General features: G+C 42.3%; 1 protein-coding gene across 5 annotated transcripts in view; it reads right to left on the reverse strand.

Annotated features, from left to right (window-relative positions):
• PCDH15 (protocadherin related 15) overlaps positions 1 to 18,727 on the reverse strand; it is a 538,462-nt gene that overhangs the window by 143,786 nt on the left and 375,949 nt on the right. For all 5 annotated transcript variants that reach the window (XM_033515678.1, XM_033515674.1, XM_033515677.1 and 2 more), the window contains 2 exons: positions 6,896 to 7,102; positions 244 to 378 (listed from right to left, as the gene is read on the reverse strand). In XM_033515678.1, coding sequence (XP_033371569.1) covers positions 244 to 378; positions 6,896 to 7,102 — 342 coding nt within the window. The remainder of the gene's footprint in view (positions 1 to 243; positions 379 to 6,895; positions 7,103 to 18,727) is intronic.

The raw sequence follows: 18,727 nt of genomic DNA on the forward strand, positions 1-18,727 counted from the left end.
AAAAGCAAGCCCAGGAATAAAAAAGAGGGCTCAGATCCTGCCATGGGATGAGAAGCAGGTGCCAAACCTGGGACTATGGAGAAGGTGCTGGCAGAATTTAAAATGCTGCTCTCAACCAATTCATCCTTCATGGCTCTCCTCTTTCTGAGCCATTTTAAGACTTCTAAGGATGCTGAAGTTGATCCTTTCCCATCACATGCTCCCAGCAGTGCCTGGAGAGTTTTCCAAGGGCATTTAACTTACAGAGAAGGTGTAGAGCTGCTGGACCTCCCTGTCCACAGGCTGCAGCAGAGTGAGGTAGCGGGTGATGCCACTCTGAGTCACAGTGAAAAACGTGGTGTAGTCGTTCAGGAAGAGATGGACCTGTGGATCCTTGGTCTTTCAACAACATCAAGGGAGAAAAAAAGCATTTTATTACAAATTCAGAGGTACATTAAGTCTCCAATTACTTGCTGCAAGTGCTTGTTTTAGTTGAAACCTAAAAGCACAAATGCTGTGACAAAATCTTCAAAACTGTTAAAAAAAAGGTAAAAAAACTCACTGCTGGCCTAAAAAACTAATCTTCTTGATGAAAAACACATTAAAAAACCACTAGAGTGAAAAAATCCAATTGTAAACAAATACCCGTATTGGTTTTAAATAAGTGCCTTTTTCCCCCATTAAACACTAATTTTTAAGCCAGACACAACTTAATATAAGAAACCACATTCAAGCATTTATCTTCATATTAAAACTGGAATGAAGCTGGACTTGATTAACATAGCAATAAAACAGCTGGGTTGGTGCACTGAACAAAGAGAATGGGGAAGTATTTCAGGAAACAGAGGCAGCTCAGGGGGTCGCTTTAGGTGTCAGAAAGAATCCAAATGTATTGATGCAGAATTAGGAACCTCTCAGTTGATGGGGGGAACATCATAAATTAACTGAGAAGTAGCATTTTAAGGTAAAGAAAGGAAAAAAAGGCTTTGTAAATTTACTCATGGCTTCTTGAGGACCTGGGTCACTCCTGATTTCCACCTCTTTTGAGATGTTTTTGAGTTGTTTAACTGATCAGATCCTACGTGAGTTAAATTTTCAAACAAACTACATTTCTCTTTTTTTGCCCACAGTACTCCAACAACTTTCTATGTCCTTGTCCATGATCTGGTTAATTTAAACTGACTTCCAGCTGCTCTCTCTCATGAATTACAGAGTTTATTTCTGTTGGTAGGTGAAAGGTTGGGAGACAAGTCATACAAAAACTGTTTTAAACTGCCCCCAGGAATGTGTAGATGAGGAACCAGAGAAGTGCTACCAGGAATGACAGAAAATCCAGGATTTTACCAGCTGCTTCCCAATGTCATTCCATAAATCCCATCCCTACAGAGGAGGACATACAGAGAACCAGATGAATAAAAGAAGAAAAGCTGAATTCAGCAAAAAATTCCCAAGGGAGCATTACTTCTCTGAATACTTCCTGAATCCAAAACTCTTCTGGAAGGGTCATTCCATTAGTGCCATTCCTGGAGGATTAAAATCCTTGGGAGCATAGGACAGGTCCCCAACCAACCCCCAGCCAACCCTGACCTGCACCAAGTGGCAGCAGGACAAAGAGGCACAACACCAGGACAAAGAGAAACTGCCTTTAATGAGCCCAAATAAACACCAAAAAGCAAAGATTCCACTATTTAAATGAGAAAACATTCCAGGAAGCCATGGGAAAGAATTATCCAAGTGTTCTACACGAGTGGTTCCTCAGTGTCTAAAGCTTTGCTGCAACTGCAGCTCCCATGTAAAATGAAAATTCATTTTACAGCTAGCAATGCAAACAGTAACCTCTTAATTCCAGGAAAACTTAGGGAAGGTAATTGCCCATAATTGTTCACTTTGTAGACATTATAAAGTCAGTTAAGAATTTAATTTACAAAACCTGCAATTAGTTTTGCAGTTCTTGCTTTCATGTCCTTTTGAACACTAATAAGCAGCATTTTTTTCCCAATTTATTGCTGAGAAAAACCAATGATGGAGATCCCAAACCCTCCTGGAGTAATGTGTCCTATTCCTTTGCAATCCTTGTCTTAGAAATGTTCTCCTAATATGGAAGGTAATTGCCTTTACTGTAATTAATGCCTATTTTACCATCTCCCAGGCATGTCAGAGCCACACAGCAATTTATTCCCTTCATCTGGAAAAGCACTGTTATGCTTGGACATTATTACCAAGGATATTTGACATTATTATCAGGGATCTTGGACATTATTATCCTATTTTATGCAGCCTGAAAAGTCAGCTTGACTTAAATGAATATTTCACATGAGAGAGAACAACCCCAGCTACATTGCCAACACAATCTCCAATAATTTATTTTTTTAAATTATTTTATTCTGGGGCATGGATTTCAGCCTTGTGATTTCTGGTGACATTACTGGGTCATGGAGACAAGGCTAGTCTCTGATAAATTGTTTACCATGGAATTTTAAGTAGAAAATTATCACAATCCACACAAAAAGAGCTCACATGCAACCTGCAAGGAGCATTTCAAGCACACAGTTCAAACCTGAGGTACTTTTTAATTTTAAAAAGCACTTTTGTAATACTCAGGATGTCTTTGAAGATTTCTAATAATTTAATGAGCAATCACAATTTATGCCCTAAATTGGGTTCAATGTGTTTAAAGGGCTCTTTGCAGGCTTCACAAACCAAGGAACAGTCCCAGCCTCAAACACCATCAGGGCAGGGAGAAATGAGGGAGGAAAGTGGGATATAGAGGAAGAAATCACACAATTAAACACAAAAAAAGGTGTTTTGCACACACAACACCCAATACCTACGGGGAAGGCACCTGGTGGGACCTACAAAGGAAAACACAAAATGAACATGAGTGAGGAAACACAAGCCTGGGACTGAGGGACAACACAACACTTGGGGGATTCATGGTTACAGACAAAAAAAAAAAACAACAAAATGAGACACACAAATTCTGCACTCAATAATCAAAGCCTGGGCTCGAGTGCGTTCTGCTTGAAAAATCTCTGGAGAAATTCCTGCATAGATGTGGATGTTTCATTCCTGCTGCTCCTCAAATCCCACCAGGGGTTACAACTCTGACCAAAGCAAACAGTTTTCTAAAACTGATGAAGATGAAACCAAAATTTTTTGGGATAATTATGATACTGCTAAGACTGAGCAGACAAGGGTATTAATTCTGTGTGTGTTTCAACATCCCAAAAGTTTTTAGAGAGGGTCTGTTTGGCTGTGAAGTTCTCAAGGGCAGCCAGAACAAGTTCCAAGAGTATCCAAACTGCTCAGACTTCCTAATTTGCAGCACAGGCCCACCCCCTGAAAGCTCAGTGATAACACTTTGATGACACAGCTGAGTTTTCCAACATTTTTAAGTGGATGATGATCAGTGCTAAAATGTCTATGAAAGATTTGTTTTGTTGGAAAGGTGTTATTTGTCCCCCTTGTTACTGGGTGAAAGGAGAAAATCTTTCCCATGTTCACCTGGACAATCTGAGATACAGAGCCTTGCAGAGGGAAAGCAGGGAAGGTTGTCTCCCCAACACAAGAAAGATGTGGATCTGCTGGAATGAGTGTGGAGGAGGCCATGGTGGGGCTGGAGCCCCTCTGCTCTGGAGCCAGGCTGGGAGAGCTGGGGGTGCTCACCTGGAGAAGAGAAGGCTCCAGGGACACCTCAGAGCCCCTTCCAGGGCCTAAAGGAGCTCCAGGAGAGCTGGAGAGGGACTGGGGACAAGGGATGGAGGGACAGGACACAGGGAATGGCATCCCAGTGCCAGAGGGCAGGGATAGATGGGATATTGGGAAGGAATTGTTCCCTGTGAGAAGGCAGAAAACATGGGATATTCATCCTAAAATAATCAAGGAAGACACAAAATGCTACAGAAGCAAATCAGTGTTAATGTTTCTGGTTTTCCTTAAGTGTAAAGATCCAAAAAATTTAACACCCATCTTTATATATCTTAAAGGAAGGAAAGCAGCCTTTTGTCTTTGCCTTGACCTTATATTAATTTTAATAATGATATTAATGGCTGTTTAATTCTAGGAAGGGTATTTCCTGAGTTATTGCAACTGTTGGAGTGTCACAGCAGGGCTGCTCAGGGCCAGCAGAACTTGAGAACAGTGCTTGAGAGAGCATTGACTGTAAAAGAACTTCAAACAACAACTGGGAGCAATAGAAGTAATCAGGCAAATATCAGAGAAAAATACCTTGGTATTTAAAATGCTTCAGTTCTCCTGGTTAAAAAAAATAAAAATCTATTATTTTTCTTTCTCTAGATATATTGCTGAATATAATAACCTGCACGTGGTAGCTGCATTTGAAACTTATTTTATACATTACTTGCTCTGTCTGCTTGCGTTGCTGCCAAGACATTCTTAAGTAAAATTCTTTCATATTTCCCACAGGTTCTCTGAAAAGAAAAAGTCACTGAGACTCACAGAATGTCCTGAGGTGGAAGGGACCCACAGAGACCACTGAGTCCAACTCCTGGTCCTGCATGAGATAACACAGGACTGTCAAGGCCAGGTTGGATGGCTTGGAGCAGCCTGGAATAGTGGAAGGTGTCCCTGGCCATAGCAGGGGTGGCACTGGATGGGCTTTAAGATCCCAACTCACTCCATGATCGATACTTCGTGCAGCTTTATCACTAACCCTACCCACTGGATAAATTAATTCTCTCCCATGGAAATCAAAGAGGAAGTAAAGGAAGAGGCTTGGGAAGTCTTATGTAAAGAACTCTCAGCTCCCTCTGTTTAAGTTCCTCATCTCAGCTTTAGTTTGCTCAGGTCTTAAGGTACTTGCATAGCTTAATTTAATTTATGCCATTTAAACAGAGCACTTAATTATATCAGCAGTTGGCAGTGCTGCTCTACTGAAAGGTCTGTTTGCAATGTCCCATCTATAAATTAATTTCTGCAAGGTTTATAGCAGGACTCTGTTATAATTCCCACAGGGTTTCAATTTAGAGTGGCTTTTGTTCTTTTTTTCCTTAGACACACAGTTAAGTGAGCACTTTCTTCCTGCATTTACCTGAGGACATGGAGTCATTTTAATTTTTCAATTAGCAGGCAGAATTCATTATGATTAACCAGGGTTACCAGTGGGAACTTGGATGCACCAGCACAGAGGGGGTTTATCTCAGTGTCTCATCAGAAACCCTTAAATTTAGATATATTCCTAAATACATGAATTTACTGAGGTACAAAGAAACATCAGGACACTGAGACCTGCAGAAGTTAATGACCAATTCCTCTGCTGATAATCCCACCCTGAGCCCCCATCCAGCCCTGTGAGGAGCAATTTTAGGTTTTGGCCATTTTATATGGGAGCTCTGTGCAACAGCTGGAATTCTGGGAATTCTCCTGCCCACACCAGGTTAGAAGCACTCTGTGAATACCTGGCATGTGGACTGAAACACAGGCACTTCAATATGGTTTTCTCTCACATCCATGTTACTACTGCATCATTCCATGGCTTTGGAAATGGCTGTGCATGAGCCAGGTGATGCCAAAGGAACAGAAACCTGGAATCTTTCCACCCAAGGAGGAGGCTGATCCCCTCTGGCTACAGGCTCTGTGTCAGAGAATGCCAAAATGGTTTGGGTTAGAAGGACCTTAGAGCCTATCCCATTCCACCCCCTGCCATGGGCAGGGACTCCTTCCACTATCCCAGGTTGCTCCAAACCCCATCCAGCCTGGCCTTGGAAACTTCCAGGAATGGAGAATCCAAAAAACTCTGTGTTATATTTATAAACCTGATCCTTGCCCACCTTGACTATTCCTATCCAAAGCAACATCTGAGATCCCATTAATTTGATCAACCAAGAAACTGCTTTGCTTTAAACAGAACTGAACCTGAGGGTTTCCCAAGCAATCCAGATCTTCCATAATTCCTGCTGATTCCCACCCTGTGTCCTCATTCCGTATCTTCCACTCAGCTCCCACAAAAGCCAGATTCAACCTAATTTTCCATCTGCCTTCCAACCTTTGATTTCTAACAATGCCCATAAATTGATGGTGAAACTTTAATGGATAGAGTTCTTCTGCAGGAATTTGGGATTTAAAATGATAAATCACTCTATATGCTGTGATGTTTTAGTGACAACGGGCTCTTGTGCTCCTTAAAAAGAATCAATTTGCCCAAAGTGAAGCCTTGAAAAGCAGATGGTTTTCAGACTCTCAGGTCTTTATCTTGAACTTTATTCGAGAGATCCTATAACTAATTCCTACAAAACCTAAGCCTGCAGCTTGGCTTTCTTTCTGTAGCTGAAGGAACCAAAAAGATCAAGGGAGACAACTGGAGGCACAATGGAAATTAGAGGGAAAAGAAGTATTGGCTAAAAAGTCCATAATGACCTTGGTGAGAACAGAAGAAAGGTTAGAGGTGTTGTACTGTTATTACTTGGTTACTATTCCTCTGGAAATGCCTGATTTCCACTCTGAGTAGCGTTACATCAAAATCTGGCAGAGCAAAGAATGCCATAAACTTTCAGCCTCTTGCTGTTCCTCCTATCCCTCTTCTTTTTGGTTCAGATGAGGAATTCCTTTCCCTCTGAGCTCCTCTCTCCCATTTCCATGGTGTGGGGCACACTCATCCCTGTCACAAAATGCATTTTGATTTCTCTGTGCACTGGGCATTCACCATCTTGAACAGAACAGAGTCTTCCAGAGACGTGAGAAAAACACAGATCAGAAAAAAATCCACTTCCAAATCTATCTGAACTCAGAACAAAAACAAGGAGAAAATAATAATGAAATTGCGATATTTTATTTTTTTTTTTGGTATTCATTGATCTAAATAAGTTTGTCTCAGTGTAAAAAAAAAAAAAAAAAAAAAAAGGAACAAAGAACCCCCAAAATAACAAAGCTGCAACTACTCTAAAAGAGCAAACTGTACCTCTTCCACGTCGTTGTCCAGCACCACGACCTGCAGGGGGGAGGTCAGGTTCCGGTTATCTGAGATGGTCGTTCCCACTGGAGAGGATTCCAGGATGAAGCCCTCATAGGTAGACCGTGTGAAATAAGGCTTCTGGTTGTTCTCATCCAGGATCTCGATGTGGAGATTGGCAAAGGCAGGGAGAGGATGACCATTGTCTTGTTCAGCCTAAAAAATCACCTCATTTGTCAAAGGTTCCCTGTTCTGATCAGGGACTGGGGATGTTTCTACATAAGAATCAGAATCCATTTTAAAAATGTTTTTTTTTCTCCTATCCCTGTATTATGGAACTTAACATTATGAAAAAGAGAAATACCAACTAAAAATTAGCTAGGAGAAAAGAACAGGAACACATTCTTCCATCACAGTCATATTTACATAGCCACAAGACACCCAGAACTTGTGCAATCACAACTCCTTAAACTCTCTTGAAACTTTTGGAAAAAGCTCTGAGGGATGAAAGAAAACTGGGAATGCTGATTGTACAGCAGAATCCACAGCAACAGCAAGGAAATCAAACCCAAAAGGTAGAAACAGCACATGTGGACACATTTGCTTCCTCTTCTCCCAAATCTACCTCTTAAGGGTTACATGAGTGGGATTTTAATTTGGATTTTGCCTATTTCTGAATCCCAGGCTGGTTTGGATTGGAAGTTTATCCCATTTCACCCCCTGCCATAGGCAGGGACTCCTTCCACCACCCCAGGCTGCTCCAAGCCCCAGTGTCCAACCTGGCCTTGGACACTTCCAGGGATCCAGGGGCAGTCACAGTTTCTCTGGGCAACTTGTCCCCAGGAAAGTTGTGCATGCGTGTCCAGCAAAATTCTTTGCTTCCATGAATAACCCCCACATCTCAGTGGAAGCTCTCCACCACTCAGTAGTCACTCCCTGATATTTTGCACCTGATTTTTTCTTATTCTCAAACTTCCTAAAGATAAAAGCACTAATTTCCCATTCCAGGGTGCTAATCCGATGAAAACCTATGATCCTGCTTTCTTTTCCAGTAACTTCCCAACCAACAACTAATTCGAGCAAAGGCACAAGGGAATTAGGAGACAAAAAGTAATTTGGTCTCCAGTTTATAAAAAGCAAAACAGGTTTAATTACAGTCCTGCACAGTACACTGCAGCAAGACAACAGTAGGGCATTGCAAGAGTTTTCTGTTCCCATAGACAAAATTTGTATTCCCAAAATCCAGATGCACATAAACCCTGGATCACAACAGAGAGAAAAGGACCTAAATTCCTGTTGTTAACAGGACTTTCTGTTTGCAGAGGTTTTACTTATAATCTCATATTTCCCTCATTTAAAACAGATAATTCCTCGTTTTTCAAATCAAGTGTCCAAGGAACCTTGGTCTGAAAACACCTCTTTGACTTCATTAAAGTTTTAATTTTTTTTTAATTTAAACACCTTTTCTTGATCTGAAAAATGTTAATTGTCTTTGTTTATAAACCAGCAATAGTATCTTGGTAATGATAAAAACCTCTATTAAAAAAAAAAGTATTAAAAACTTCTATTTCAAATAAAAAGAAATATAAATACAAAAATTGTTATTTTCTTCAAAGGAGGTGATGACACCTTAAGTAATCCATAAAAAATTAATTCTCAGTTTTTAGGAAAAATTGGATTATTTTTCTAAATTAGACTGGATTACTCTTACTCTTGAACAACAGAAAAAAATGCCCCAGGCTCCAGTCCAGTTAATGTTCCACTGAATGAAAACAAACTTCACGCATCAAAACCAATATCACTAAAATTACCTGGCAGGGCTCTGGCTACTCAACCAGGAGAGTGAAACTCCAAAAATGTCCTGAGATGGAATTTTTGCCCAAGTTAAAATACTGAAAGCATGAGAGAAAATCCCAGAACAGTCTACTCCTCAAGCAATACATGCAGCTGGGATTTTATTTCATAAGCAGATGTATCATGGAATCAGAGAATCCTGGAATCTTTTAGGCTGGAAAGACTTCCAGGATCATGGAGTCTAAGCCATGCCTGATCCCCACCTTGTCCCCAGCCCAGAGCACTGAGTGCCACGTCCAGCCCTTCCTTGGACACCTCCAGGCATGGGGACTCCAAACCTCCCTGGGCAGCCCCTGCCAAGGCCTGAGCTCCCTTGCCATGGAGAAATTCCTCCTGGTGTCCAAGCTGAGTCTCCCCTGGCACAGCTTGAGGCCGTTTCCCCTTGTCCTGTCCCTGTTCCCTGGCAGCAGAGCCCGACCCCCCCTGGCTGTCCCCTCCTGTCAGGGAGTTGTGCAGAGCCAGAAGGTTGCCCTGAGCCTCCTTTGCTCCAGGCTGAGCCCCTTTCCCAGCTCCCTCAGCCCCTCCTGGGGCTCCAGCCCCTTCCCCAGCTCCATTCCCTGCCCTGGACACGCTCCAGCCCCTCCAGGGCTCTCCTGAAGTGCTCCTCCCCACGGGACTAACAATGGTTGTCCATCATTAAAAACTCTTTTCTTCTGCTCTTCCAAGTAAAATCGGTCCCTTCAGAGCCCAAAGTTTCCATACAACCCCTGCAAGTTACTTTATAACAACCCTTAATGTTCCTTATTATAAAGAGATCGTAAAAAAAGAAAAATGCAAACAACAGAGGATCTCAATCTTCCAAACAGCTTGAAACACCACAATAATGGCCTTGCTTTAATGTCTAAGTAGGCCTGGAAGTCATTCTGGGATAAAAGGAGGAATATTTACCCAGGAAGGTGTTGCAGGGTTTGCTGAAGTGCTGGGAATTACACATGGCCAAACACAAAGAGAGTCGTTTGCTCTCAGAATTGGACTTCAAATTTGAAACTGTGGAGCCCAAAGTGACAAAGCAAAGGAGTCCTTCCTCACTGAGCACTTCCACTCAAAATCACTTCAGCTTTCCTTCGTGTTCACCAGTCAAAATTATGGATTTATTTCATTTTTTTTTCCAAAGACACGTCTATTTAAGGAAAAAAAAGAAATCTTTGCAAACAGCCACTTATTTTTGCCTTTTGTTTGAAACAAGGAATTTCATATTACAATGTGAGGAAATAATTTGCTTTCAGGTGTTCCGTGAAATCAGTCCTAGAAGCAACACTTGACTATGAGCAGAGTTCAAAACAAACCCTTCATAATGCTCCAAAAATATAAAAAGCTGTAACATTGGCAATTTTTGCTCCCGCGCCCTATTTCTTGGGGTTTTTCTTTGTGTTGGGGTTTGGGGTGTTTTATTGTTTTCTATTTTGTGGTGGTTTGGGGTGGGTTTTTTTTGTTATTTTTGGTTTTGTTGTATTTTTTTTTTTTTAAGAGATGAAGTCATACCTCATGAGAGTTGTTGCAGACATTGAGTGCTATTAGTGCAAACCCTTTTCCCTCACATTGCCCTTTTAAAAACTTGCCTGGCCTTGATGGCCACAGGTTGAGCTTTTTTGTTTCCTAAACAGCAAACAATTCACACTTTCTTCACCCAGAAAGCCACCCGTATCTAAGCCAGAAAACATTTAGGTTCCAGTCCTTCAAAGAAAATGTTTTAGTGTGAAAATAATGAGGGATCTCTCAAATAACCCCAAGGATGTGACCTTCACATTTTTACCAAGACACAAAAGAAGCAGTGTAGGGTTAGATTCTGGTATAACTCAGTAGTTAAGAGTGGCTAAAAAAAAAAAAAAAAGAAAGAAAAAATTATGTGAAATGTGTTAATTCTCACAGATCTTTAACTGCTTTTATTGCATCATCTGTGCTGAAGTCTGCTTGTATTTGTAGTGTCCATAATTTTATCCTGATGGAAGACGGCTGGAGATGACAGGAAAGCAGGTCCAGAAGGGATTTAAGGAGTGAGTAATGGATGGTTGTGGGAATTAACAGGACCAGCAGGAACTTCACTCCTTCGAAGTAGCAGGTGAAACAGCTCCCCCCAAAAATGAGAAATTAGAGCAATGCAAAAGGCTCCCTCATGGAAGCACAGAGAATTCCAAGCTGGAAAGGATCCACAGATATCACTGAGTGCAATTCCAAGCTGGAAAGAGCCCACAGGGATCCTCGAGTCCAGCTCCAGGCCCTCAGTGCTATCCAGAGCTGGAATTTTTTCCAGCCAGTTCCCACTATCCCCTCTCACCCCCAAAGCAGCAGGTCCTGTCTTAACATCCTAACATCTAAAAGAGAGCAAAAGGTGGTTCCCTTAGATAAAATTCAGAGCTCCCATTTCCCCATGGAATCACAGAATCCACTTCAGCAATTCTCCATCCAAAATGTCTGTCCTAAGGTGCAAGGAAAGGGAATGGTTTTATCTAAGACACATCCAAGCTGCTCCTTTTCTCCAGGACTACCGAGTTTCTGAAGTGTAAAACAGGCTAATAAGGAATAAATTTTTTAAAAAACACTGAATGTGGAGTTTGCCTTCATGCCAGATCTTTTAGTTGATAAAAATGGGAAGGTCCATCCCTAGAAGCAAAGAAAAACACAACCCCCCACTCCCAAAAACCCCAAACAAAACAAGACAAAACAAAAAACAAACCCCAAACTAATATTATAATAATAAAATAAAAAAAGAAACAAAAAAACCAAAAAATTCCTCCCCTCCATTCCCAACAGGAAGATGAGCAACTGGAGCTGAGGGGAGGGCAGTGGATGAGGATAAATGTGAACTTCACACATCCTAAAAAAATTGGGATGTCAGGATTTATTCCTGGTGAGGGGCTACACACAAATCCGTGTGTAAGAGTAGCAGGGGAAGCCGCAAATTGAGGTCCAAGAAGATCTCAGACTTAAGGAAAACAAAATTAGGTGTCAGGGGGTGGAACCAGATGGGTTTTAATGTCCCTTCCAAGCCAAACCATCCTGGGATTCTGTGATCTATTATTTAAATGGATGTGATTAAAATCGGGAGCAGCCACCAGGGAGAGAAGGAAGGAAGGGCAGGGTGACAAAGTGGCTCCTTTGAACAGGAGATCACTCAGGATAACTGAAGAGGGAGGGCAGGGAGAAAAGAGGGACAGCATTTATCTGGATTTAGGCTAAACTTTAGGATTGGGGAATAATTCCCAAGGTCAGCATGTATAGCACACAGAAAGAAGCACTGAACTGGATTAAAACTTGGCTTAAGGACAAGGAACACAGAATATCTTTAGAGCACAGAAGGAATGTGACTTTCCTGTCAGTGACTTTGCTGTCACTGTGGCAGGGAAATTAAATCAGCACAAAATGTGTCTGGACACTGGGCTTAAAAAAGCACCCAAACTCCAAAAGATCCATTTTAGGTCCATGGGTAAAGGGTGACTTCAGGGCCAGCAAGACTCATGATGCTGCAGGGTAGTGCACAGTAATTACAGATTATTTTCCAAATATTACAACTCTTCCTTCTTCCCTTAAAAACCCCACCAGGTATGAAGCCATTAGGCCAAATTTTAAGTACTGAATGTTAAATTTTACATGGAAAAAGATTGTTTCTTATTGCAGAAAGGAAATTTCTGTCAGTAAAAGCATTACAGGACATGCCAATTATTGATTTTAATGATTTCATTGCTCTGAGAGTTCTGACACAAAATTTAGGGTCAATCTTACTGATCTCAAGAAATATTTTAATGATTTAAAGGAAAAGTTTGGCTTTCCTGTACTCATTTTTTTCATCATCACTAATACAAACCCTGTCCCTGCACTCAGATTTTTAATTCTACATCAAATCCCATCACTGTATTAAACACAGGAAAGAAAAAAAGGCTGTCTGAAAGAGAATTAATTTAATTCTAAGTTCACCCAAGGGCTGAACCTTTGAAAAGCTAATTTAAAAAAACCAGTTATTGTCCTTAGTACCTACAGGAGACACACAACCAAAGGAATAATTTGGAAAATTTCAGCCTTGACAGGAAGAGGAGGGAGCAACTCTTTAATGAAAATGAAGTTCTTTCATTCTTTTCATAATCTGTTGCCCCAAGTACAAACCCCAAAATTTAGAGGAACAAAGAATAAGCACAAATCCTCTGAAATACGAGAAAAATAAGACATGGAAAGAGGGAAAATTTGGAGCTACCCAAACAAAGGTAACAAAGGTCAATAGATGATGGACCCAAGTGATCAGAACAGGCTGGGAAGAGTTGAAGGCTGAAAGTCTTGCAAAAATCAACCAAACCTTGCAGATTTGAAGTTTCTGAAGGGGTGAAAATGAACAAAAAAACCCCAAAAACAAACCAACAAAATGAAAGAAAACAAAACCAAAACCAAAACCAAACCAAAACAAAACAAAAAATTCAGGACTTTTTAAGCCTTAAAACCATAGAGCATGTTTCTAATCCAAGAACTTCTGGTCCAGTGAGCCTCAACTGATTGGCATCTCCTCCCTGCCTGCTGGAATTGTGCTGTCTGAAATTCAGAATAAAACAGACACAGAATCACAGAATCACCAAGGCTGGTGATCACCTTCAAGGTCATTGAGTCCAACTGTCATGCCGGCAGCAGCAGCAGCAGCATCATCACCCCTGAGCCACATCCCCAAGGGCCACCTCCTGATGCCTCCTGAACATTTCCAGGGAGGGTGACTGCAACACTGCCCTGGGCAACTTCTTCCAAAGCCTGACCACTCTTTCAGGAAAAAAAGGAATTTTTTCTGACATCTGATCACCCCTGGTGAACATGGTAAGAACAATTCCAAAATCACACTTGAAGCTGTAGCCAAAGACAGGAGCCTAGAGAACAAAAGCAGCTGAGATCTCCCTGGATTTTATTTTTTATTAATAAACTTATCTTCCATGAGGCAGCCATGCCTCCTCTTGAGGCCAGGTCAGCTTTCAGCCCCACAGCACTGCCTGTCAAATTCAAGCCATAGAAGGAATCACAGTTTGGGTGGGAAGGGACTTTGAAAATCATCTCATCCCACCCCCTCCCACTGGCAGGGACAACTTCCATGGTCCCAGGGTGCTCCAAGCCCCATCCAGCCTGGCTCTGGACACTTCCAGGGGCAGCCACAGCTTCTCTGGGCACCCTGTGCCAGGGCCTCCCCATCCTCCAAGGGAACAATTCCTTCCCAATATCCCATCTTGATTTCCCCTCTGTCAGTCTGAACCCTTTCCCCCCTTGTCCTGTCCCTCCAGTTCCTGTTGCAGGATCCCTCTCCAGCTTCCCTGTATCCCCTGAGACCCTGGAAGGTGTTGTGAGGTCTCCACACAACCTTCTCTTCTAAAGAAGAGCCCATTTTGTCTGTTTTAACCTTGCCACCTCCTTGTCTCAGCTGGAAACTCCTCCTCACCCTGGCACTGCAGGAGAGGCTGAATTGCTGCTTCCTCTTCACTCCCAGAACTCTGGCACGGCATCTTACAGGTGCCTGTCCCAGATTCTTCCTTCCTCACCTGGAGGAGCCTCTGTCCTTCTCCATCCTTTTTGGGACACTGTCCTTGGGACACCTGGATCTGTTCAGAGCTGCAGTGCTTTTCTCCCAGTTCTTTTCTCTGTTTTCAATAATGATTTCTAATATTCCATTTCCTATTTATATTTTTTTCTTGGGTCACCGAGCCAACCTTCACATTCCATTCCCAGTTCCAACACCAAGACCTCATTCTCAAGTCAGGCCAGAGCTCATCATTTCATATGAAAATTTAGGGCGACCCTTTAGTGAAAGGATCCAGCGAAACCTGTTTCACTTTATTTTTAAGCCATGCCTAATTTTATCATTTTATCACTGACTCACTTGGTCTTGCAAAGTCCTTCTGCAACATCCCAGGAAGTGTTAGGAAGATATGGGAACATGGAGTAGTGGTGGGCTTGGTTGGGTTAATGGTTGGAATTGATGATTTCAGTTTTTCCAACCTGAATGATTCTGTGATCATATCCTTGTCTTTACAACCAGAATATTTTACATATGTATTATATATATTGTGATTCTGTAATATCTCACGATCAGAATTAGTTGTTATTTCAGGAATACAGCCATTGAGATAATTCCCAAGATTCTCCAGCCTACAGCTCTCCTTCACAACCTCCCCATGTTTTGAATCTGATCATTTTTTGCTCTTGCCAACCATCTTCTCCCAGTCTTCTTGTATTTCCACTTGGAAGAGGAAACAGCCCCTGTGCAATCACACCAAACGTGGCACATAAATATTCATATTCCCTGCCTTCCAAGGTTTGTCCACAGTTTGATCCTGAGGCTGTTTCTGAAGTGATGACCTTTTTCCTTTTAATGCAGGAGTTTCTTGACAGCTCTGAGAGCAACAGATAGGAGGATCAATGAAGCTCCGAATGGGATAAGAGAAACCAAACAACCTCCAGAGTGAGGAGAGCGTCACTTCCTGTTGTTTCTGCTGAAATTCACATCAAGAGAATCATGGACATTTAGGAAGAGTTTAACTACACTGGGACTGCTGGGGGCATCTCTCTGATCCAAAGCACCTCCATGAGAAAGGAATCAGAGAACCACAAAATCCCTGAGCTGGAAGGGTCCCACGGGGATCACTGATCCTGCCCCTGGCCCTGCCCAGACCCCCCAACAATCCCAGGCTGTGCATCCCTGGCAGCGCTGTCCAAACGCTCCTGGAGCTCTGGCAGCCTCAGGCTGTGCCCATTCCCTGGGGAGCCTGGGCAGTGCCAGCACCCTCTGGGGGAAGAACCTTTCCCTGATCTCCAACCTAAACCTCCCCTAGCACTCAAGCACTGCTCTGGCCATTCCCTGGGTCCTGTCCCTGGTCACAATGAGCAGAGATTGGAGCTGCCTGTGCTGCCCAGTTCGGCTGGAAATCCCATTTGGTTCAAAAAAATCCAGCCAGGAGAAATTGTGGAGTAGACAGAGTAGATATTACAGCAGAAACGATCTCCATGCACAATGGGATCCTGAACTAATATCCCCTCTAACACTGGAGTTACAAACACTCTGTTCCACTCTGACCTTCTTCCACCCCCTAGACAACAGGGAAATGCAATCCCCCTGCAGAGATGTTTCCAAGGAATTGTCTGTCACTGGGTTAATGACAGCCTGGCTGAAAGCCCTCCTGGGCTCACAGGGATAGATCCAAGGAATACAGAAAATGCTATGCAAGAATATTCTTCAAAATCCTCTATGTTGCCCTGGCATGGTGTTGAAGCACATTTCTGTCACCAGCTCTATGGGAAAGACACCAAAACCACCCAAGGGACAGAAACCAAATCTTTTTCACAGAATTATAGTGTGGTTTGGGTTGGGAGGGCCTTAAAGCTCATCCAGTTCAACCTCCTCTTCCACTAGCCCAGGTTATGAGAGTGTACTCCCTATAAGCCATAAAACTCTTAGATTCATGGAAAAGTCTTATTAAGAAGTTAGGCTACAAATATTATTTAAAGCTAGGAATCTTATCTTACCTTTTCCCTCTTCCCCCCTATTTTTTTTTAATAATTTGTGTTTTTATTGAGATGCCCAAGTCACATAAATCCTCCCTAATTTCCCAAATGCAATCAAATAAAACAGGCAGTCGTTTATGAATTGACCAGCCAGACTGGATGAAAACCCACTCTAGAACTATCAATTTAATTAACTAAATAAATTTATCGATCAATTTAACTATCTAAACTACTCTAAAGTGATCAATTTCATTTTACCAATACACAGGTACCCACACGAGATCATCCAAAAACTCCTCTATTTTTCCACCTGATGTTCTAAAAATCAAAGCATTTTTAGTCACTAATACAATGCCATTAGAAACGGAAAATCAATTTTTGCAGAAGAAATAAAATGCTTTCCCTGATTTTGAATTTGACAAAGATGCATTTTCTTTAAAGGGGAGAAAATCTGATGTAGTCCTGGGTAAGTAACATAGACCAGAGTGGTACAACCAGAAATGGAAAAGGCATGTGAGGGTGGGGAAGTTCTGACACAGGTTCCCAGAGAAGCTGTGGCTGCTCCTGGATCCCTGGAAGTGTCCAAGGTGAGGCTGGACAGAGCTTGGAGCAGCCTGGGATAGTGGAAGGTGTCCCTGCCCATGGCAGGGGGTGGCACTGGATGGGCTTTAAGGTCCCTTCCAGCCCAAAACAGTCTGTGATTCTCTGCCCTTCATTAGCGTCAAAATACTTCCAGGTTTTTTTTGCTGTTGCAACTCCCACAGGTTTTTTAGCAGCTTTGAATGGACAAATGCCATGATTTTTCCTTAATTACTGGATATAAATGTACTGAAAATACTGAGGAGAAACTCCTGCAGCTCCTTATCTTCTGTCTACTCCAAAAGTGAGTCCCTGTGAACTGAATAACCCCCAACATGAGCAAGTTTATCAAAACTGGCTCTCCCCCAGGTGTGGTAGATTCTCCAAAGCACAGGAATTCCATCCATGAGCACTTCCCTGCCTGTGCCAGCACATCCAGCCTCCCATAGCCCATCCTCTTTGCAAATGGATCATAATGGAAGTGCCAGCTTAGATTCTGTCTGATTGATAAATAACCTCTGCTCAAATAGGGAAGAAGCAAAGTGCATCAATTTGATTAATTCTACCATTTGGTTCATGCTTATAAAAAAAACCCAAAAAACCTGTCTGACGCTTTTTAGAGCTGGTAACTAGAACATAATCTCATGTCTACACTGCAATGGTCATGCCAGTGTAATTTCAAATAAGCCCTTTCAGTTTAAAGGTTTAATCCACATATTGTGGCAGCCTTGTTGTTGCCAAATAGAAATTTCAATGGGAACCACCCAAAAATCTACATTTTGTTAAAAGGATGTTGTAATAATGCTCATGTTTCTTGGCAGGGAATGTAAGTGCCAAGACCGTCCGTAGGAGGGCAAAATTGTTTTTTTCCTTGCGTATCATCTAATATATTCCAGAGGTAGAGGAAGCCTGAAAGCCAGCATTTCTTATTTAGGATCTTTAGTTTTTTTCATTGTCTCCCTATCTGAGAATTCAACATTTATCAGCAATGCAGGTGAGTGCTCCCATTTCCTGTCCACCTTCCTTCCTGCATTCAAATATTCCTATATTGACTTAACCACCTTTTCCATTTCACAATTTTCCATAATATCTTAACAGGAGAAAAAAAAAATTGATCTTCTCATATCAGAGGGAATATTTTAAAGATTAAATTGAGTGTGTGCTGCAAAAATAGCAGCTTTTCTGTTTGAAGGGAAACATCACACATTGCATACCTCCAGATAAAACAGAATCAAATCCTACAACTGTGAGAAATGAGAAATGTGCAACACAAGAAGCTGAAGGTTTGATTTGGTACAAGCCTGAGCCATTATTCCAATGGTCCCTGAAGGATACAGCATTAAAACCTCTATTGTTTTAACAGGCTGCACATCATCATTCTTATGGACTGATACTTTTCCTTACTATTTCCTTATTTCCCCTGACTGCACATTTACCACATCAACAAGCACCTCCTAAAGCCTCTAAACATGGCATTAATGACCCAAGCTGCTATTTAGGCACAGAAAATACCCTCCCACACCAGCTAATTGATTTTTTTAAATTGATGTATTGTGCTGCCCAAGTTTGGGAATAAAGGGCTACAGGGATTTAACCGATAACTCAGGATATTTAGAGTCATGGAATGGTTTGGATTGGAAGGGACCTTAAAGCCCATCCAGTGCCACCGCCCATGCCATGGCCAGGGACAGCTTCCACTATCACAGGCTGACTCCAAGCTCTGTCCAGCCTGGCCTTGGACACTTCCAGGGATGGGCTGAGCTTTGTGGCTTTTCCCAGCAATAGGATGGGCAGCAGGAGGAGCATTGGCAGCAGGGCAGGGAGGGACCCTGCCCCTGTGGGCAGCCCTGGAGGCAGCTCTGGAGTGCTGTGTCCAGCTCTGGCTCCTCAGCACAGCAGGGCCAGGGAGCTCCTGGAGCGGGGCCAGCGGAGGCTGCGCAGCTGAGGAAG

This window comes from Parus major, chromosome 6 (assembly GCF_001522545.3).
Source record: "Parus major isolate Abel chromosome 6, Parus_major1.1, whole genome shotgun sequence".
Taxonomy (NCBI): Eukaryota; Metazoa; Chordata; class Aves; order Passeriformes; family Paridae; genus Parus; species Parus major.